At 39.8% G+C, this 22,202-nt stretch overlaps 1 protein-coding gene across 1 annotated transcript in view; it reads right to left on the reverse strand.

The window, feature by feature from the left end:
- Positions 1-2,455: 2,455 nt before the first annotated feature.
- The window catches only part of TARS1 (threonyl-tRNA synthetase 1), a 32,662-nt gene continuing 12,915 nt past the window's right edge, over positions 2,456-22,202 (reverse strand). The window contains exons 6-19 of the mRNA XM_088152644.1: positions 20,250-20,367; positions 19,310-19,374; positions 18,771-18,849; positions 17,983-18,129; positions 15,941-16,039; positions 13,609-13,775; positions 11,456-11,618; positions 11,230-11,367; positions 9,714-9,791; positions 8,594-8,694; positions 8,402-8,506; positions 6,165-6,237; positions 4,756-4,870; positions 2,456-2,967 (exon numbers count right to left, since the gene is read on the reverse strand). Of these exons, the coding sequence (XP_088008770.1) occupies positions 2,819-2,967; positions 4,756-4,870; positions 6,165-6,237; positions 8,402-8,506; positions 8,594-8,694; positions 9,714-9,791; positions 11,230-11,367; positions 11,456-11,618; positions 13,609-13,775; positions 15,941-16,039; positions 17,983-18,129; positions 18,771-18,849; positions 19,310-19,374; positions 20,250-20,367 (1,597 nt within the window). The 3' untranslated portion in view covers positions 2,456-2,818. The remainder of the gene's footprint in view (positions 2,968-4,755; positions 4,871-6,164; positions 6,238-8,401; positions 8,507-8,593; positions 8,695-9,713; positions 9,792-11,229; positions 11,368-11,455; positions 11,619-13,608; positions 13,776-15,940; positions 16,040-17,982; positions 18,130-18,770; positions 18,850-19,309; positions 19,375-20,249; positions 20,368-22,202) is intronic.

The following is a 22,202-nucleotide window of genomic DNA, read 5'->3' on the forward strand; positions in this document are numbered from 1 at the left end:
AAAGTGGTGTGAATGACCATGACGCCTTATTAGTAGCATCATGCATCACTTTCAAAAACCTTCCTTGGAATACGAGTGTAGCTCACTTCCTTCTGCTGAGCCTTAAAAAAAATGGCAGGTAAATTTCAAGTAAAGCAAATACAGAATTCCCAGCTGTTAAAGCAGTTGCGTTTGCTGATTTCAGAATGTAGCTAAATAAGCAGCATTTATTAACAGGCTGTATTTTCAGTAATATTGAATGTCAGTAGCAGGTAGTCCCCAGTTTAAGAACAACTTCCGTTCCCAAGGTCTGTCGTTAAGTCAAATTTGTATGTAAGCCAGAACAGTATTATTGTATAATATTGTGTAAGTAGTATTGTGTGATGAACTCGAACCATTGTGCATTTAACTCAAATCATTGTGTATTTCATCCGAATTTTGCTACAATAGACTCCGTTCTTAACTATGGGTCATCTGTAACCCGGGTGTTCTTAACCGGGGGACTACCTGTATCTAAAAGGCTTCCACGATAATCTATTGGATTATCTTTTAGATAAGTATATACTTAATTTTCTTGAACCGGGAAAGAATGTCAAGAGACCTGGCTTCCCCTCCTTTTTCTACCAATAAAATTGCAAAAACTTCCCATTTGAGATATTTCTTTCCAGCAAGGAAAACAGAGGACTTTCAATTATAAGAGAACTGCTATAAATGGGTCCTCAGAATTTCAGTGCAGCTTCTGCCAGGTAAACTGTTGTTTTGTTTTGTTTTTAAATTTGCAACTGAAAAATGGCTAAGACCTCAACCAGGAAATACTCACCATAACCAACAAGTTGTAATTTTCAGGATTTTGTCGAAAAGCCACGACAGTTCAATTTGCAGCCTAAAACGTAGAAGACGGGCTCATAAGTTGAATTGTGTTTACTGCTTTTCTTTGGGCTTGCATTAAATATATAACAAGGAAAAGCTGGTTTTTGCACACAATAACCTATAGCCCTATTCTAGCTTAAGAGGTGTTCAAACAAAGCTCTAATAGATGTAATTGCCAATGGCTACTTAGAATTCTGTTTCCCAGCACATAAAATACAATATTTTTCCTGCTTAATTAATGAAGTTCTTGCACTTACGAATGTTTACGTCAGGGCAGATACACTGCAGGTATTTTGCATGATCATGCAGCTCTGAAACAGTCATTCTGATGGGTGCATGTATTTCCTATCTATGTCTGAGGGAAATGTGGTTTCTGCTTTCTATCCTTCCCCTCCTTTTGTCTTCCAGCCTTTTTCTTCAAAACTCTACAGATGAAAGCAAACCAGACATGATTAGTATAATTCGTTTCCTAATGCAGATTATTTTTCCCTTTCTTGAATGCAGAAAAGCTTTTTTCTAAGCACTTGTTAGGAGAGTCAATGAAATTTCTGCCTTCTGACAGCGTGGAGCAAGCTGAGGGGAGAGTTATGAGTCAGTATAAAGTCCCCAAACAATATATCATGCCTGAATAAGCAGTGTTATCTGTGGGTGGTGATCTTGGCTCTCCTAAACACATGCTCCAAATTTCAGCTTTTACTTTGTACCAGAACTGGCACAGAAATGTGTAGTACTAGACTTTGGCAACTAAAGACTACATAATGTGTGTAGGATCCAGGAGTAAACCACATACGCACGCACACACATGCAAACTAACTGGATTCAAAAACTGAAGAATAAAATCTCTAATATCGAGTTTTTAAAAAGGGATTCCTTGAGAGACTCCCCTTGGCTCCACACAGTATCTGAAAAATTGATAATGGAGAAATGATGATGTATTTAAATGAGGAAGTGAGTTGTTACAGCAGTGGAACCAGGGTTATCTATGAGCACTGGGTGTTCATAGACAACCCTCGAATGTTAAGTTTGAACAACTTCTGGAAAAAATATGTGTTCATTGTAGAAGATGAAAAACTGAGCATCATATTCTCCTAGGTTGGATATCTGGAACTTGTTTACATCTCACTGGGTCCAACAGGACTGACTTCCTCCTGTGCTTTCAGAGTTCACATTTAAGGTGGAGCTTTGCATCCAAAGGAAGGACACTGATGGTCTTCACTCAACTGGTCAGTAGCAGAAAAGCTCAAGACATTTAGAATAGCATCTTAAGGGCCTTATCAGATTCAGCATCAGCTTTCTATCATTTTAAAAATAAGGACATTCGGTATTGCATAATATAATCTGTCATATACACAGGTGTAGGACAAATGGTAAATATGATTGATGTGTAAGAGGAGATATCATGTATTCAACTTTAAGCGGGATGTGACTCAATTTTAAATCTCAGAAGTATCTGTAATGAAACTTGAATGAAACTGGCTGGGGAATTCTGGCAGTTGAAGTCCACACATCTTAAAATTACCAGGTTTGAGAAACACTGTTGTAAATGAAACAGAAGAATTAACAGGAATTGCAAACTGTCAAAGAACACACTGACACAATCTCCTGCTGAAAATCAGAAGGCGTTTCTTAACCAAATTTATTCTGTGAAGAAAAACACTGAAGAGATTTGCTACTGTAGTATCTGAATCCCTGATTCATCTTTATATCGTCCCTTTGTTTTTGGGGTCTTATACATATCATTTCATAAGCTTTGATCCAGTTGCCAATCAAAATCATCTCCCTCATCATACAGAAACTTTCAACTTCATCTGTTTGAATTCTGAACATATAAACATGTTTGATTTATTTGACAAAAGTCCTATTTCAAATACAGGATAGTGCAAAATTGTTATCCCTCAAGACTAGGAGAAAAAACTTAGGAGAAAGAGAATGGTATCTCTAGCTGGAGGTGAAGAAGCAATGGATTTGGTTAAAACTCTTCTTCGGCATTTTTGCAGTGTGAGTGCTTCAGCTGCAGAAGTCTTTCGACTGTTTCAGCCACAGTACGTTCACCATGAATCTTGTTGTCTCTTGTGCGGATATTCACGGTCCCACAAGTCTTCTCTTTCTCACCAACAACTAAAAGGCAGAGAGAGAAAAGTGGAGAAAAACAAGTTAACATTATAAAAGTAGAACCAATATAGTATACTACAAAATACTCAAGAATTATGCTGCTACATGGGCAGAAAATCATCACTGTCGTGACCAGCATAATAATATGGAAAAACTATATGGTTTTCTACTACATATTTCTGAATATAGCATGTGGAAAAATGTGTTGCTTGGGCAACAAAAGCAGCTGTTTGGGGAGGATTCATGGGGAAAAGGGTAAGGAATCTAAGATGATGATTCATACAAAGGAGGACTAAGCAGTAAAATATTGACAATTGTCATTTTGAAAAAAAGCACTGAAAGTTAAAAGAACTGATTTATCTTAAATCAGTGTTTCTCAAACTTGGCAACGTTAAGACGTGTGGACTTCGACTCCCAGAATTCCCCAGCCAGAATTCTGGGAGTTGAAGTCCACACATCTGAATGTTGCCAAGTTTGAGAAACACTGTGTTAAATCATCTCATCAGCAGACTAGAAATACATTGTTTAAGGGGACAGTTAATACTTTCTGGGCATTTTTTCAGGAACAGCAAGGCAGGCTTATATCAGAAATATTTGGAATTGCTATTCCACTCTTTCTGTGCCCTCTGACTCTGTTCTTATCATGGCAACTGCAATTTAGGTATGTCACTCAAAAGAAATCAACAGAACAGCATGCACAGAAATCACTGGCTGCAATGCAGAGCTATTACAGAAATACAGCTGATTGGATTTTGTTCCCAATTTAGTAGCAGGAAATCAACAGCTGTTTATCGTGCATGTGAAGCAGGTTTTGCACGCTATTTGCATTTCAAGGTGTTTACACAAAAGTAATATAGGTGCAGATTCATGAAATAGGATTGGCCTATTTATACCCTCTCCCTCTCGCAAATAAAGGACAAGATATTGCACAGAAAGAATGTGATAAAATAGATTGGAAAAACCATATAGTGTGTAACAGTTGTGCAGTGTATGTATTTCAATATGAAAACAGCACAACATCTTTCGTAGTCATTTCATTAGAGAGAAGTGATTCTGATATAGCACAGCTCTCAGCATTTTATAGCATTCTGACAAGCCAGCAGAGAAGTTGACTGAGATTTGTGGCAAAGGTCTACAGGTAGTCCTCGCTTAATGACTGTTTAACAACGGTCTGAAGTTACAATGGCCTTGGAAAATGTGCTTTACGACGTGTACTCACACTTATAACTGTTGCAAACGTTGCACCCCTCTGTGCTCACACGATCGCGATTTGCGACCTTTCTTACGATGGTTGTTAAACGAATCACCATGGTTATTAAGCAAATCACGTGGTTGCTAAATGAATTCCAGCAAAAAGGTCCATTGGGGAAGCTGGATTTGCTTAATGACCAAGTGATTCACTTAACGACTGCAGTGATTCACTTAACAACCATCGTAAAAATAATTGTAAAATCAGGTCCGTCACAACCGCCCCACCTAACAACCAGTTTTCCAGTCCCTATTGTAGTTGTTAAGCAAGGACTACCTGTACTGCTACAAAGAAAGACCTGGGCCAGTTTAATAGTTATACAGGCCAGAAAGCTCAGATCTGTTCCAAAGCTGGCAGCAACCTAAAAGGAGAATTCATGCATCTAAATAAATGTGCTTCCCTTGCATGTCAGAATGCTGCTGGCAGAACAAGCAACTTTGTACATTAACAAGCAGGCAACTGCTAATTCGCTTCTGAATGTTGCTTTAAAATAGATATTGCTCAAATGGAGCTGAATACACCACACCGCACAGAGACACATTTACCTAAAATGAAGTTGTACTGGGCAAGCTGCGCGTTTCTTATCTTCTTATTCAGAGTGCAACCAGGGTCCACGTCAACATCTGTCATTAAGCCAGCATCGTGGAACTGCTGCTTCACCTTTGAGAGAACCAAAACTTAGATTATGCTTAAAGCAAGCACCTGGAGGGAAGAGCATCGGGTTTTGCCATCCCCCAAATCAAAATAAGTATTGCTCCATGCATGTGACATTTGAAAAGCCACAGAGTCTGTAATCAAATTAACATTTAGAAGTTAAGCCTTACGATAGTTATATAGTAAGTACAGTGGTACCTCGGGTCACGAACGCTTCTGTTCACGAACAATTCGGTTCACAAACAGCACCGTTCGCAAAATTTTGCTTCCGTTCGCGAACTCCGCATCGGGTGACGAACAGGATCCGCGACCATTTTCCCTCCTGTGACACATGGTCGTGGCTTCCTGTAGAGAGGGGGACTCTCCCTCCAAACAATAACCGCCTCCCCACCTGCCTTCCTGTCCTCCATGCCAGAAGTTGCCTCAAGCAAGGTTAGTGTTCTCTCTCTTCATACTGTACTGTACTGTACTTTGTTTCATATTTTTGTGGTTAAAAAAAAAATACATATGGTTCAGAACAGATTAACTGTATTTACATTGAACCTTATGGGAAAATTTGATTCAGTTGGCGACCAAAATCGGTTGGCAACCAAATTCGTAGGGGTCAGAACGGATTAACCGTATTTACACTGAACCTTATGGGAAAATTTGATTCAGGTCGTGACCAATTTGGGTCATGACCAGAGTCGCGGAACGAATTAAGTTCGTGACCCGAGGTACCACTGTATTTGGATAATGTGTTTTTCAAAGATATGCAGAGATGAAAGCAAATTATGACTATGGTCTAGAAATATTACTCAGGAACACAGCACCAAAGTTTTACCATTTGGGAACATTACACACACACAGAAACACACATATAACTGCACACTCCACTCCCATAAACCCCCAATCAGAACAGCCTTTAAATAAACAAATCTCCCCAAACATTCCTATCTATTGGACAACCAGTAATCCACATCTCAGTGCCCTTTTGACAGATGTTCACCTGCAAAACAGAATTGCAAATAAGGAGCTAAAACTCTGGCCGAAGTGTGAGATACCTACAACAAGTACCTTTGCAATGTGAGTGGTTGGCATCAGTACTTCCGTGGGTTTTGTTTACATGCCCTAAAAGGATTTCCACACCTTAGTCTCCGACACCATAGAATCCATCTATGCCACCCACGACAAGCGAGACTATACTGAAACCCAGAAGAATTCTCCAAGAAGCTTGCCATTCTCTTTTTGGATATGGATACACCTTTAGGTGCCCCTAAGGTGATTTTGCATACATGACAACATAAAATTAAACACCTACCTTTTGTGCATATTCATCACATGTTGGTCCAACTGGTATTACCAGTACTTGCTGAGGAGATAACCAGAGTGGCCTTGCCCAAAAAGAGAAGCAACAGAAGTCACTGCTATATGTTTGAAGACAACAGCAAATTTATGCTACCTTTAAGGGTGAAGCAACAGTGACCTCCTGCATTGCTATTACTTGTAAGAATTTCTTAGAAAATGTACACAGAATGGCTTCAAAACTGTGTATTTCCTACAGTATCCAAAAAATTGCTATACTTTGTAGCTCACAATAGGTCAGATCCTGATTTGATACCCTTGTTGGTAGACTAAGATTGAATTAATTTTCTGGTTCAAAGGTAACAGGTTTCTTGTATGGTTTTAATAAGATGATGTAAGTAGGAGATGAGCATTTCAGAGTAGGGAAGGGGAATTATGTAAAATCAAAGTCATTCTCAGCCTAATGCATTCTAGTTAATTAAGCCAAGATCATTTGGCTTTGAGTATTTCTCAAAGTTTGATATATTTACCGTGGCACAATAAACTAAGGTCTCTTTTGATGGGTAATGGTAGACCCACCAGATGTTTTGATAAACTTACATGATGACATTTTTATATAAACAATATCCGCATTTAGTCAAGCCTTCCAGGGATTCATTTCCTTTATTATTCGATTCTTCCTATTCCTACAAAAGCTACTACTCTATGGGAAACAAAGAACTCTATGGAAACATCATCAAATATATTTTAAATTGTGATATGAAAGAAAAAGGCACAATATGGACTAAAGCTGTTGATCTAAGCTTCATGATGAATGGAGAAGTGAAATTATCATAGTTATCATATATTCCCCCAAATAATGCTTGTGGTGAATTAGGTGTATCTTACATTCATTGACAACAATAAAAGAAGCTGCTGAAAACAAAGGAATTGTCAAGAGGTACAAATGATTGCAAGCCATCTTTGAGAAAATCCTGGACGCCTTTGAAGATTAACCTAAAGATTAGTCAAGAGTTGCATGCAGTAGCTGGGAATTTCATAGGAGTCTTGTCTGGTTTGTAATTTTTCTCCTTCCTACCCTTCCATACTTGGAGGGGGTCATCTTAAATTCAGAGTTGCCTCCCTTACAAGTAAATTTGGTACCACACATTTGCCGGGTAGGAGGCATTTTGACATATCAGCATAATCGTCATAACCCCAGGCTATGTACATAATAGGCCAGCTAGTGCTCAATTACTGCAACTGTAAGAAAATCTGAATAAAGAGAAAAGTTGCATTGAGCAGTTGAAAGACCACCTGTTCTCTAAATATTTATGGCTTCCAAAGAATAAAAATCCCCCACTGGGTGACAGAAAAGCTTACAGATTTACAGGCTGCTTTTAGACTCAAGCAAAACCAGATCTCACTCAATCCTCTTCTGCAGCCTGGCTGCATGACCATAAGCTTTTCCTTCTGTTTGAGAGCAGTTATAGTTAAGTCTGCAGTCTGGAAATGTGATTAATCTTAATCCTGGTAAACTGAAACAACTCATGGTTTGAAACTCACAAGCTTCCAATAAACCATAATTAAAATCAGTGTGTTGGTCAAGATGTGATCAATTAAAAGCCACAGCAAATGGCTGTGAATAGCTCTCCATGGCTGTACCAGAGAAATGGTAATGGAGGGATGGGACAAAGGGAATGGAGAATGTGCAAACCCAGGAGGAATGATAAATGTTAAATTTTGATTTATTGCAACGTCTAAATGCAGCCACCTCACTTAGGGTTGTTGTGGTGAAAATAGGAAGCAGGAGCATTATGTACATCACACTGAGTTGTACAAAGTAAAAATGGGATATAATAATAATAACAGTAATAATATGAAAAGAATAAAGTGTGGATAACTGATGTGACAATACCAGGGGATAATAGAATAGATGACAAAGAATTGGAGAAGACCACAAAGTATCAAGATCTGAAAATCTAAGCTGAAAGATTACACCATAAACTGGCTGTGGTGGTCCCAGTGGTTATCGGCACACTGGGTGCTATACCAAAAAACCTTGGACAGCACTTAGAAAATCTGCACATTGGTAAAATTTCCATCTGTCAATTACAAAAAAATCACACTGCTTGGATCCGCACATATACTACGCTGATACATTATGACATCCTAGGGTCTTGGGAAGAACTCAATGCAAATGAAGGCCAACACCAGCTAAAGAACTGGCAGCTGTGATTTCACATTGATGTGTATATAATAATAATACAATACCATTTGCCTCCATAGTTTTCAGTCAGGATAGCAATCATCCTCTCCACTGATCCCAAAATGGCACGATGTATAATAACTGGTCTTGTTTTGTCATTACCATCATGGCTAGAAGATAAAATTAGTGAAATTTTCAAAACTTAGTTAACTAGATGAGAATAATAAGATGCAAAATAAAGCACAGAATCTACTTACCTCATATATGTGAGATTAAATCTCAGAGGGAGCTGGAAATCCAACTGGATGGTAGCACACTGATGGTACCTCCCAATGGCGTCTTTGATCTGGATATCAATCTTTTAGGAGTGAGAAGGGAGAGGATGAGACAAATGTGAACAGAATTCTTTGAAACATTCTTTACAGCAAAGCCCTTTTAAAAATTATTTCTGAATTTGAGATGAGACAGCATCTCACCCTGATTGCTGTTGTATCCTACCAATGAACTGCTTTGAGGAAAAAGGATCTCTGGGTTATGTGGATCTCTGAGGACAAAGCAACTCTGGGTCTCGGCACACTTTCACATGCCCAGAGTTGCTTTGTGTGAGATGGGCGGCTATATATATGTGATATATAAATATAATAAATAAATAGCTGGCTTGTTTTATTGCATTTTATTTCACAGTTATTATAATGAGCAGCGTCTCCCCTAACAAAGCAAAAGATTTCCTAAGATATTTAATTATAGTATTTTTTTTACTACCTTGTTTTACAATCTAGTTCACCTCGGTTGAAACAGTGCAAAGAATTGGCTATCTCTTTAAATTACACAGAAATTGATGTGTTCCCTTCCTTTTCATCTTGTGAAGTGCATCATCGGTGCATCAACCATCTCTTTTGTTCCAAGCAGTATAATGATGCACAATTCTGTTTCGTTAATAGCCCAGCACTAGTTCATTCTTCAGACTATTCTCTTGATTTTGGATTCAGAGAACCAGCTTCAATGAGAATGAGAAAGAGAGAGAGAGATACAGATACTTGCAAGTTGGATAAGTAATGCTACACAAGCATTACTTATCCAACAGGCAAGGAGGAAGCATGAGAATAAGTAAGCTAGCTTTGTCACACACATACACCAACCTGTCCCCGTTTTTTTCCTCCTTACGTGCAGGAGTAAGTGGGGAGGTTTTCTCACCCACTTGCCTGAATATGCTGCTAAATAACCTGAGCCCTGAAGAGAATCACTGCATAATGGGAGTCAAGAACAACTAAACCGAGGGTATCAATACACAGCTTCTCTAACAAAACAAATTGCAAAACCAGCTTGTTGGAAAATAAAGCAGTGTTTTAAAATCGGCTCATGAGGCGATTTACTAACCTTCGGCCCATAGAAAGCTCCATCTCCAGGGTTCAGTTCCCATTTCTCGCCAAATTCATTCAGGCTATTTTCAAGTTGCTAAAGGAAGGTGATACACCAAGTGTTAACGGGTTTGCTTTCTAGGCGAAACAATTTGCTGTTTCTCTTCCTCACAACACATATGAAGATGTCTCTACCTCTTATCTGCATGAGTGTGTGTGTGTTTGCATCTTCAAGTCAGTGTTGACTCCTGGCCTTACTTCTGTTTTATTTTGTTAACTGCCTGAGACTCAAGAAGTAGGCAGTATAGAAAACTCTGTAAGAGCAAATCCAGTATTCACCTAGTTAGGCTGAAACATCGCAGTGCTATCCTATCACCTGGAACCTCTCTTCCTTCCAATCTCAGAACCCCTTAAGGTGGACTAACAATGTGCTGCACATCAGCTAGTTATATTCGTAATATGTGCCTTTAGACTAACTTCACTTATAAGTATGGTCCATTAAAATTATTTTGCCTGGCAATGGATTCTGCAGTGTGGATTTATCATGTAGGAGAGCCATTTAAGTCTATAGTAGCCCAAAGTCCATGGTAGCCTATGGTAGTCTATGACAGACAACGATCAGAAGGAGCCACCTCCATGCTACAGTTCACAAAATTGTATGCCTTTTAATAAAAGTTGTTAGTCCAAAAAGTTGTTGCCAGACTCCTCCAGTTCACAGAGGTCAGTCCCTTTAACTCTCTAAATATTGTCCCTCTAAATCCCATGCTAACAGCTCCCCCCTTTTCTGATGCCTCCGATCTATATGGAACGTGTGCATATACATACAGCATAGTATGTGTGAGAGAGATTAACAGTTTCTTTGTGTTTTGTTCACATATTGGTGAAATTATTTCAAACCCAGGAATCCACTGAGATGTGAATGAATGGAGATTACTAAAAGTGTTGGTGTGTTAAAATGCATTTGTTAAGTAATTAAATTGATTGACAGTTATATTATTGCAGAACTGCCTTCCCCCTCCACTTTATTATTTTTTATTTTAATGTGATCTTGCATCCTTTTGCAGCCAGGCCCCAAACATGCTGTTCAAAAGCTGGAGGGGCCCATGGCCAGCACAAGATGCCTCTCTCTCCCAGACAGAGAAGACAATTGCATGGAGTACAGTGATGGGATCTGGATCTACATGATAAATTGATTTTTACTGTGCTCTCATTGATGAAAATATGCAGAATTCAAAGCTTTACTTGTAACACAAATAACAGGCAACATCTGATGTCATGCAAAAGCATTTTCACATAAAGAACATGTCCTTTTTCATCCCCTCTGAGAAAGGTTACTTGAGGATATCAGGGGCTGCAGATTCAGTACAATTTAATCCCCAAACTACTAATTAGAAATTATATGTTAGGATACAGTGTCTTTAGACCAATTTATGTAGGTGCACATACTTCATTATTATAGGAAATAAATGAGTAAACCAGTCTATTTAGGACTCAAATTTATTCTAAGGTTTCCAGGCCAAGAGTGCCTCAGTTACCTTTTCAGCTTGATTCCACAATTCGATATCTCCAAGGAACTTTTCAGGACGGGTAGAGAGGTGGAGTTTGAAAGAAAAACCAAAGACACTATATACTGTGCGCAGGAACTCCAGGCAATTCTTGATCTCCCCTTCAATCTGTCCATGAAACAAAAAACCAACACAGTCAACACCCATTCGTTTTTATGAGATCATTTTCCTAAAATAACCGCAGATAGTCTCCCACCTGCTCCATAGCACAAAATATGTGAGCATCATCTTGCTGGAACCGCCTCACTCTGGTGAGACCAGTCAGCGCTCCAGACAGTTCATTACGGTGCAGAACTCCAAAGTCAGCCAGGCGCAGCGGCAGCTCCCTCCAAGATCTTGGCCGATGGTCAAACATAAGACTGAACAAAGTAAGAGAAATGGTTGACATCTGACTGGGACATTGCTATGAGAACAGCATTATGAAGGATCAAAAACAGTCTTGAAAAGCAGATGCTGACCATCCTACAAATCTAGCAGTTTTCCCCAACCTGAAGTTTTCCAGTCAGGTTAGGACTACAGCTTCAGGATTTCCAGCTCAGCAGAGAAGGACATTTCATTTCAGTATCCTTTCTAGCCACTATGTCTGGCCCAAAGACCACTTGCTTTTTGAGGTACACACTAGAGGACCACCCTCTAAAAACCTAGATAGGGTTGAGACAAAGCCTAAATCTGATGAACTTGAATTTCAATGTAATTCATTAAATACAATGAATACGGTTAGCTCCCATGGCTTTGATACTCTCCCTCTCCTATTATGTTAAAAATTTCAATTTTGTGGCAACTTCTTGAGAGGTTGTGAAGCTACACCAAAACTTTGTGGGAGGGGAAGGCTAGGAGACTTCAGGAGCAGGTTTTGCATCACTGCCTTAAGAGTCTCAAAGTTTCCTGAAATAGCAAATAAGCTGGCATTGTAACTGGAATTCAAATAAAGGATCACAACGTGATGAGAATCTTTGGAGAGCATCAGTATAATGTCATGACATGGTCTACAGGTATGCAGTGCTTTGGGGTGGGCTGAACACCCAGGCTGCGCTTGTCAGTGCCTCCTTAAAGAAATGGCATCACTTCCTAAGCTTGTACAGTAGCTGCATCATCCCAGGAAAATATAACTTGAATTAAGGACATGCCAGCAGGTGCTTAAATCAAGGTGCTTTGGAATGGGTGTGGACATGCTGTCAGCACCTCCTTAACTCAAGCACACATTTTCCTACTCTTCACACCCAGGAAATGTCTCAGATGTTTTAAAGAGATGTGAACAGGTGTGGCATACATGTCCATGACTGCTCTGAAGCACCTTTTCAGCTTTGGATTTGAATTGCGTATCCCTGTGGTGAATCTACAGTATACAAGTTATCACTGACAGATGTATTACTGTACATCACTCCTACCTCATGTAGAGATCAGACAAAGTAAGCAACTACAGGTAATCCTCGCTTAGCAACCACAAGTGGGACCAAAAATTCCATCACTAAGCCATAGGGTCGTTAAGTGAGACATCACATGACTGCGATGGACTTACAACCTCACTTCTGCCATTGTTAAGTGAGTCACCTGTGGTCATTAAGTGAGACAACATGTGACCGTGACTTGCAATTTTACTGCTGGGTTCTCCATTGACTCTGCTTGTCAGAAGCCAGCTGTGAACGTTGCAAATGGCAATCACATGACCGCAGGACACTGCAATGGTTGTAAACACCCGCTGGTTGCAAAGTGCCTGAATCTCGATCATGTGACCACAGGGACACTGCAATAGTCACAAGTGCAAGGACTGGTTGCAAAGTTACTTTTTCAGTGCCATCGTAATTCTGAACAGTCTCTAAGCAGAGCAGTCATTAAGTGAGGCCTACCTGTTGTTTATTTTAGTATCCAGAACAAAAACCTGACCTTTTTGAAAACATCCTCTCACTTCTTACCCACCCCAATTTTTTCCTCTTGAATCACTACTGTCCTCATGGATCTTACTAACAGATACTCAACATGTCAGCTTTGTCTTTCCCATCCAAAGTGTTTGTGGCAATCTATCTGAATATGAATCTTTAGATACAAAACTGGAATCTCCCCTTGTGCTGATGATTCTGTGTTTTCCAAAGGCAGCGGACGGAAGGGAAGTAGCTAGCCAAGCACAGCACCAGAGGCGGAGATACAGTAACCCACATGTCTACCTTATAGGGTTCTAAGGTTCATGTCAATTACTGAATTGATCACAGCTACAGTAATTAAGCATTGCCACATGAGCTTTAGTGGAAAACACCTGCAAGCATGTTTCAAGAATAGGTATTAAATTCTAGACAAAAATTGACTAGGAAGGAAAAAAGAATACTAATCTAAAAGTGGGCACAAATTCAATACCAATGTCCAGGACAGTTCATTGGCTTCAGGGCAAAGGTCTCTTTTTCCACCTCAAACGAAAACATGTTGTCACTATAATGCTGCCAGTGCCCAGAGGTTACCCAAAGCTTGCTATTGTAGATGTTTGGAGACACAACTTCCTGGAAGCCTCGTTTTCGATATTCACTCTGAAAAATCAAATCTAAGAGTCAGAGCCACATTTAAGCAGAGAGACTAAGAGAATCTGACCATATACTTAGTAAATTTTCTCCTAACCATTGCACACATACATTCTTTATTATGATCAATAATCCATAGTCATTAACATATAAAAGAATTGTGTATTCTTTTATTATGACTAATGATCCATATTCACTGACATATAAAATATAAAAACAAATATACAGGGAGTCCTCGCTTACCGACTGCCTCATTTAGCGACCATTTGAGTTATGACAAGTGTGAAAAAACCAGCTTTGCAGCCAATCCTCACATTTATGACCATTACAGCATCCCACCATCACGTAATTGCCATTTACGTGCTTCCCACTAGCTTACGACAAGCAGAGTTAATGGAGAACGCAGAACTATAATCATAAGTTGCGGTCATGTAATGTTTTGCTCAACAACCAAATGGGAAGTCACGTCATAATTCTGTTGCAGTCATGTGTTTTTCTGCTTAGTGACTGCAGTGCTTAGTGACAGAGTTGCTGGCCCCAATTGTGGTCGCTAAGTGAGGACTACCTGTATGGTAATCAGGGATGCATTATTTGATTACATGTCTTCACTGTTGCCACACAAAATTTGGCCACAGTATTAGTGATGTTGTTATTAGAATCAGAAAGTAGAAACTTTGTATACCAAAGATCTGTCTGTCTGGGATGTTGTTGCAAGATAAGTAGAATAAATGAGTTCCTTAGAACCCTATAAAAATTACAATACAACAGTAGATGAGTGATGGTTGCAACTTCTCCAGAACCACATGAACAGGCCTGTTCAAATAAGGAGTTCGTTGAATATCTACCCAACAAAAAAGTGGATGGCAGAGTTACTGACATTCAATTGGGCAGTTCAACAAACTGGCCCTGCTGCTTTTTCCCCACCAATATAATAGAGAAGAGAATCCATGGGCAGGCTAAAGAAAACGTGTATGGTTCAACCCAACAAAAGAAGTCTCAGTTACAGTATGATGTCACTTCATTCATGACCATCACCCACATTTAGGATGCCTCAGAACATGCACAAAATAGAAAAATGGTTTTGAACAGAGAACAAACTGTGGTGTTCTGAGAGTTCTGTCAAACGGTTTCAGATCAGCCATAGTCCAGCACAGGAACCCTGAAACATTTACGCTGCCCCAGATTTTGGATGAAACAAAATCCAGAGGGGGTGAGTAGGACAAGGCTGGTAGATGTTGCTGTTTCCTCCTCACAGTCACTGCTGATGTTCCAATGTAGCATATCCCACTAGCCCACCATCTATGTTCCCAACAGTGCCCCATCCTGTGTGGGGTGGGATGGGGTGGGAGGGGAGGGGAGGGGAGGGAAGACTGGGGGAAAGAGGACTGCTGTGCAGAGGAAGGATGCAACATGCACCAGTTCCCCTTTCTAGACTCTTTCTTACTTGCCACTGAGCTCCTTGGCTTATCCCCACCCTCACCCCAAACCACTTCTACCACACACATACTTTGGATCAGACATGGACCTCCTTGAAAACAGCTGTTCCACGCATGGAATAGTTCATGCATGGAATATTTTGCATATTCATAACAATCACATATTCTGACAGTTCAGCAAATATTACCAAGGACAATTAGAGATAATTACCAACTCTTTTCTATAGTCATTGGGGTAATAAAACCGTCTATGGATGGGCTAGACGTTTAATCAGCCCCTAAACAATAGAAATGCACTGAATAAATGAGTGAATTCTATTACTCACAGGCAGCCAACAGTCAAGAGCTGACTGTTGGAGCACCACGCCTGCTGTAGCATGTGGCTTTAGGACAAACTTGTACATTTTTGTGACCTATCAAGTCAAATGCCTTGTAGACTAGTTCAGGCTTATGAAATATCCCATGGAGAATTTTTTCTGCCTTTGGAAGGGAATAAATGAGGCACCTTATGTTATTCACCTGTTGAGTGAACTGTGGTATTAGTCACAAGCTGAACAGATCTATTCTATAAACGCATTGACCAGGCAGCACAATTAACAAAAGATCGCACATTGCACAGAAACTGTAATGCAGCCAGGGTTGTTTCTGCTGCAGCAAGAGGGCTTCCAAACTTCTATCTGAAGAAGAATTAAGCAGGAGGTGCTGCTGACACCATTAAAATGGATTGTTCTGACTTACCCTGATATATTCGATCAGTGAATTATAGATGTAAGCGCCCTTCGGTAGGAAGAAACAGCTACCAGGACTGAGTTCATGGAAGAAAAAGAGTTCTTGATCCTTTGGGATGGAAAAAAAAATCAGTCAGTTTTCCTATTTATTTCCTTCTCCATATCACAGTTGTATCACTCTTGGCAAACATTCAGATGAGCATTTACTTTCTAAGATCACATTTCTGATTGATAATCAAAGACTCTGGGTGTCTCACAAACCTTTAAAACCAAGTGCATCACAAATAACAAAATGTAATTAAAGAACACGTAAAACAACTACTCCCCCCCCGCTTAAACCAGAAATAAAGTTAGCAGCATCCCCAGTGCTAACACACTATGCCCTAAAAACAGTGGAAAATAACTCCCTTTACTGTCTTTCTAAAGGTTAAGAGAGAGAGAGATCATGTCCTCAAGGAGTGAGCTCTCTCACAAGGCTGTGCAGCCACCAAAAGGCCTGTTTCTGGACTCCCATCTCCCTAACATCCTGAAAGTGGAAATCCACAGCATATATTGTGTCAGGAGTCTTTTTGAGCATTATAAGAGCATTAGTAATTGTTGCCAAAGCCCCCAAAAGGCTGCAGATGGTACACCAACTGCAGCTGGGCAAAAGCTCTTCCAGCCACGACTTCTGTGTACAACTCAAACAAGACCTGTTAGTCCAGAAGAGCTGCTAAACTGCAAACCTGCTCCTTTGGGGGGAGTGTGGCCCCATCCAGACCCAATGTACCATACATGGAACCCAATGGTTTCTGGAGAAACAGCCATTCCATCTTGCTGGGATTCGACATGAGCCTAATTCATCCCATCTTGTCTTTCACAGCCCCCAAACACTGGGTAAGGACCTCTATTGCATCTCCTGTGTGGCCCAAGATGGAGATGTACAGCTGAGTATCATCCATGTACTGATAATTCCTTACCCCCAACCAACAGATAATTTCTCCCAGTTGTTAAATAGGATGGAGGAAAGAGCCAAGGCAAGGAGTGGCTAGGCTTTTGATCTATTATCCCTCACCATTACTAGCTGGAATCAGCTGTTCTGGAAGGAGTGGAAATTCTGCAGCACAGTATCCCCAATACCCAACTCCTAACCCGAACTCCCAGAAGGATACCATGGTTGAGAAATGCAATAGGACAAGAAAGGCTGCATTCCCCCCATCCAGGACCTGCCACAGCTCATCCACAAGAGTGGCCAGTGCAGTTTCCATCCTGTACTCTGGTCTGAAACCTAACTGAAAGGGATACAGATTAGCTGCTTCATGTATGATTTCCTGCAAGTCATAACCTCTCCCTATCTCCAAAAACTTCCCCAGAAAGGAGTGACTGGAGATCAGGTAGAAATTATCCAGCACAGCTAGACTGAGATGACTTCTTCAGATGGAAGTGCATCACGGTCTCCTTCAAAGCCGCAGGCACAACCTCCTCCCTTGAAAAAGCATTTCTCACTTCTCAACCCTCCTGGGCTACCTGAAGGGGCCAGTAGGAGCAAAGGTCCACCCCATGGGCTCATGTTGCTAAAAACCTTGTCCACTTCCTCAGAGTCTACAAGCTTAAAAGAATCTCAGATGGCTTTGCAAGAGGTCCCATTATGGGAGCCTGATGCCCAGATTTTCAAGTAAACGTGGCTTTCTGTCTGAGGACAGAAAATAAAAAGTAAGAACATCCAAGAAAAAAAAAGAAATAGAGCTCACCACAGTTATAAAGGATGGAACATACGTGCAAGAAAAAAAGCATTATATGCATCTTTTTTCCCTCTCTGCAATGATCATAATATGCACTCGAGCCACATAATGGTTTTATAGCATTTGCTTTCTTACGTTCTATTATTTTATGTAGCAAAGAATGAGAAATGGGTTTTTTAAAAAGTGTGTGCACTATCTGAGCAGAACACAGTTAAATACCACTGACTGAAAGCTCTTAACATATACAAAGACAGAGAGTCTCTTGCAAACTGATCCTATCCTTGGAGAAATTTCTCCTTGCATACCCAAATGAATGAGAAGCTGCTCTCACCCGTCCAATTTTCCTGTGATCACGGTTCTTTGCCTCTTCTTGGAACTTCTCCCATTCTTTCAGCATTTTTGCATCGGGGAAGGAGATGCCATAAACCCTCTGCAAGGTTTCCATATCAGACTTCCCTTCCCAATATGTAGAAGAATTCTGGAGTTATAGAAAAGATTCAATGACAATTGGTGTTATTATAGAACAACTTTGAGAAATCAGATTTCACAGGAAGCCAATGCTATATATTCAGTCTGCATTTAAACTTATGCATTTGTTACAATTCGGAAATAATTTAGGATATCTTATGACATACAAATCTAACTCTTAAACAGCCTTTTTATGGAAGGGAACATCAGGACATGTAAAGTAGTTGTAACAATAAACATAACTACCAATTCTGAAAGAACAGTGGGATGAGTTTGACAAATATTTTAAAATAGCCTAGTACTTTTTTTTACTAGAGCTGCAGAAGGCAAAGACGACAAAGGGGCTCAATTTATTTCCATGTAAGACCTGCTGATTTCAATGGAACCAAAGTATTCCAGGTGTTTTAACAGTTAAATTGCTCTTCTTCATTTGAATAAGGGAGCCGGAACTCTTAAAAACATTTTTGCACTGCAGCGGTTTCAAACTAAACACCAACGATTCTAGCAAGTCTAACCCAAGTCAATGCATCTTTCCATGGAAGTGGAGTTTTGACTGGATTTTAAAAGCCCAACTGAATAAATTCCCCAAAGCTCCTCTCATGAGAATCTAATCACATATGCTATAATTGTAGATGAAATTTAATTTCTTACCTTATGTATTTTTAAGGCTTTTATTTTCCCAGTATGTCTGACATGGGGCCCCCTACAAAGATCAATCAAAGGGCCACACCTAAAAGGTAAGGATAGGTTTCAGTTTCTTGAAATTGTGCCCTAAACACTGATAGGGCATCGATACTTCTTTTCTTGATTAAAAGGGAAGTGAACGTCTGCCTCCAGCATTATCAAGACAAAGACCCTACTGGCATTCTTATAAAATAAAACAGTAGCTTGCTGCAGATCAGGGCTTTCTTTGGAAATGGGCCCAGCTGCCCAGAAAACAGACAAAGGTAAGATGTAGTATCAGACAACATCTGGAGGGATTCGAGTGCGTGATGGAGAGAAATTGTTCCAATTGGCCCTGTTGTATATGATTGTATTGTGACTGGCCAGACACTCGGTGGTAGGTACTTTGTGAAAGGGCCTGTAACACACTCTCCAAATTCCAAGTGAGGCCATTTCCTCTAAGGCTGGGAACTCTACAGTAAGTAACAGTAAATTCAGGCTAGGTGGGTGTTTGCCTTTTGTTTTACCTGTAGACAGTAGTAGTTGGAGTGTTGACTTTTTCATTTAAGATCCGACACTTGAATTTATTGTACTGTTGAAAAAGACAATTTTAAAAAATCTAGAGTTAATGTTAAGTTAAAGATACAATTTCATGTGCCTGTAATTTGATGTTGAAACAAAATATTACTCCATGCATCCATAAGAAACATCTCTCTCTACTCTACAGCTTTGAAAGAGAGCCTAATGAAGCCTCACTCTTCACGCATCTGTGTTTTCCACAATGATACAAACCTTCCACTATAACTGTAATCTTCACGCTACTGATCCATTCCAAAAGCCTGGAATCCATTATGATTCTCACAACCAGAATCCTGCGAGACAACATTACACAGGACTCCTATCCAAGGAGTTGCAAGTATCAAATTAGGAAATTGTGAGCAAAAAATGGTTGTCCAAAGTTTTATACTGCAAGTCATTTCACAACTCTAGAAATGAAGTGGATGTGCACGAACACACTAGTGTATGACACAGAGGAGGTCCATTAAAGGGAAAGACTTAATTCTGACCGTATTTCCAGCTTAGATCTTTGCGGCTTTCTTGGAAAAAACAAGTCCTGTGTTTATGCTTAATTTCAAAGCATCAACCCATGCAAGTTCTGCAAGATGGGAATTCTATATTGGATGGGAAAGGCGGATCTACAGTCCAATCAAGGAAGGGCTATTTTGCAGACATGACATCCCACATTCAACATGAAGTATGTCTAGTTGAATAACTGAACTAAAATAGTTTCATAGTTTAAGCAGAGAAAAAGAATGGATTAAGCAATCAAGGTTACAAAAACTGAGGTGCTAAAGACATCAACCTAATCAGAAAAAGCAGTTGAAATATGTTGCATAATTAGAGAAGGAGTACCCAAATGCTCCTGTAGCAACTAAATTTGGCATGAAAGCATATTTTAGTGTCTACCTTAAACATTTCAAGTAAAGTTTCCTTCTTAACTTCCAGTCGCTCAAAAACTTGTTTCTCTTTCATGATTTTCTTGCACAAGGCCTCTACGGCAGGAAAGTCATTGCTAGAGACACCCCTGAAACAAATAAACAAAGATGTATCAATATCAGTTGTATTGATTGTTGTCTGAACTCTGCTTTTTTTCCTTCTTGTACGGTCATCACTAAAAGCAAACTGCCAGATCAAGAGGGTTGCCCTGCCCTGAACGAGGAAGTAGAAAGAAAATTCTACTAAAGAGCATTTGAGAACCTCCATCACCAAAACAACAGAGTAGAAGACAACCCATGAACCATTGGGTCATCGTTTCAGAGATATTTCCTTACCTAAACAGAGTTATCATGAAAATTAGGGGCCTTAATGCTTTTAATTACTCATTTATCATTATAAAGAATATGCTTAAATTATTAGCATTTTTTTTGTACCTTGCACTTTGGACGGATTTGACTTTTGTAAACTAAATGACAATTTGATTTTAAACTTCATACAGTATTTCAGCTTTGATTATAACTATCCCCTCTCCTGCTTTTTTGGATTATATCCAAAATATTTCTCATCCAGCTTTTGACTTGTCTTTTCTGCACATCTGATTTTCTCTTCTACTGTACATGCAGAGGTACAAAGTAGTAAGGGTGTATGATCTGAATTCATCGAGGCCTCACAATCCAGAATATTTGATCAGGCAAAACTTTATATATAATACTGAAGTGAAAGGAAGAGACTGAGACAGCAAGGGTGGACCCACACACAGACAGAAATATGTATGTTAAATTGTTTTTAAAATGTTACTTGTTTCATTCACTTGCATCAAAATTAAATGTATACATTAAAAAAAACCAGAAAGCTAAAGGTAGTAATTTATCTAATGTTTCTAATTAAATTCTATTGTAGAATTGAAACTTTTTTTAAAAAAAAATCCTGCTTTATTTCTCCAAAAGAGAGAGTTTTTGAGTGACTTATAAAATATTAGAAGCATATATAGTAACCAGTTCAATGAAGAAAAAATATATTAAATTTGCAGACTGGAATGTAGGATTTTGGGCACAGTATTAGTGACATATCTGAAAACTATGTTCATTATACTTAAAGTTTAAATCCTGAATAGCAGAAATAAACTGCTAGAATTCCTACAAACTGTTCCTACAAAGGCTGTCTGTATGATCGAATAAACCTGTAACCACTTTTCCATAAATTCCATCAAATTCAGTGAAATCCACTGCTGAATATTTATTTATCTTGCTTATTGAAAACATTTTTATCATACATGCTAATTTTTACAGAATTCCTGGAATGGCTTAATGCACACACCCCTTTTTAAAGAAAAATGCTTTGATTTCTGCCTTTTTCAGCTCCTCTGACTGAAAAAAAAACAGTTGCTCTTTACAGTAGAGCAATTGAAAAACATGAAGGCTAAAACATCAATTTTCCAGTTTTAATATTTCTGTTTTCTTAATTGTTGTTATAAATATGTAGTATATGCCCTTTCTCTCTGATGCACACACTCACTTGTGCTGTAAATTATATTTGTATTCTGCCCTTGAATTGGGCTTGGTGTGATGTGCCAATACTCTGCTGCGGGGGTGCCGTGGGGGAGGAAGTGGAGGGAGTCCCAGGTAAGGAGCGCAGGGGTGCGGGAGGCCCTGGCAGGCCGTGTGCAAGTTGGTGGAGGGGGTGCTGTGGTGCATGCAGGGAAGGAGGGCGCAGGGTCCATGCGAGCACAGGAAGGCCAGCAAGGAGGGTGCTGGGGGGTGCGTGTGAGTGTGTGAGCGCAGGGAGGCCTGGGAAGGAGGGCACTGGTGGGTGCATACGCATGTGTGGGAGTGCAGGAAAACTAGGGAAAGAGGGTACAGGGTGTGTGCGAGCACCTGGGAAGGAGGGTGTGAGGTGCATGCGTTTGTGCGAATGCATGGAGGC

This window comes from Python bivittatus, unplaced genomic scaffold (genome assembly GCF_059951505.1).
Source record: "Python bivittatus isolate LINGU-HERP-01145 unplaced genomic scaffold, Pbiv_v1 ctg000570_np1212, whole genome shotgun sequence".
Taxonomy (NCBI): Eukaryota; Metazoa; Chordata; class Lepidosauria; order Squamata; family Pythonidae; genus Python; species Python bivittatus.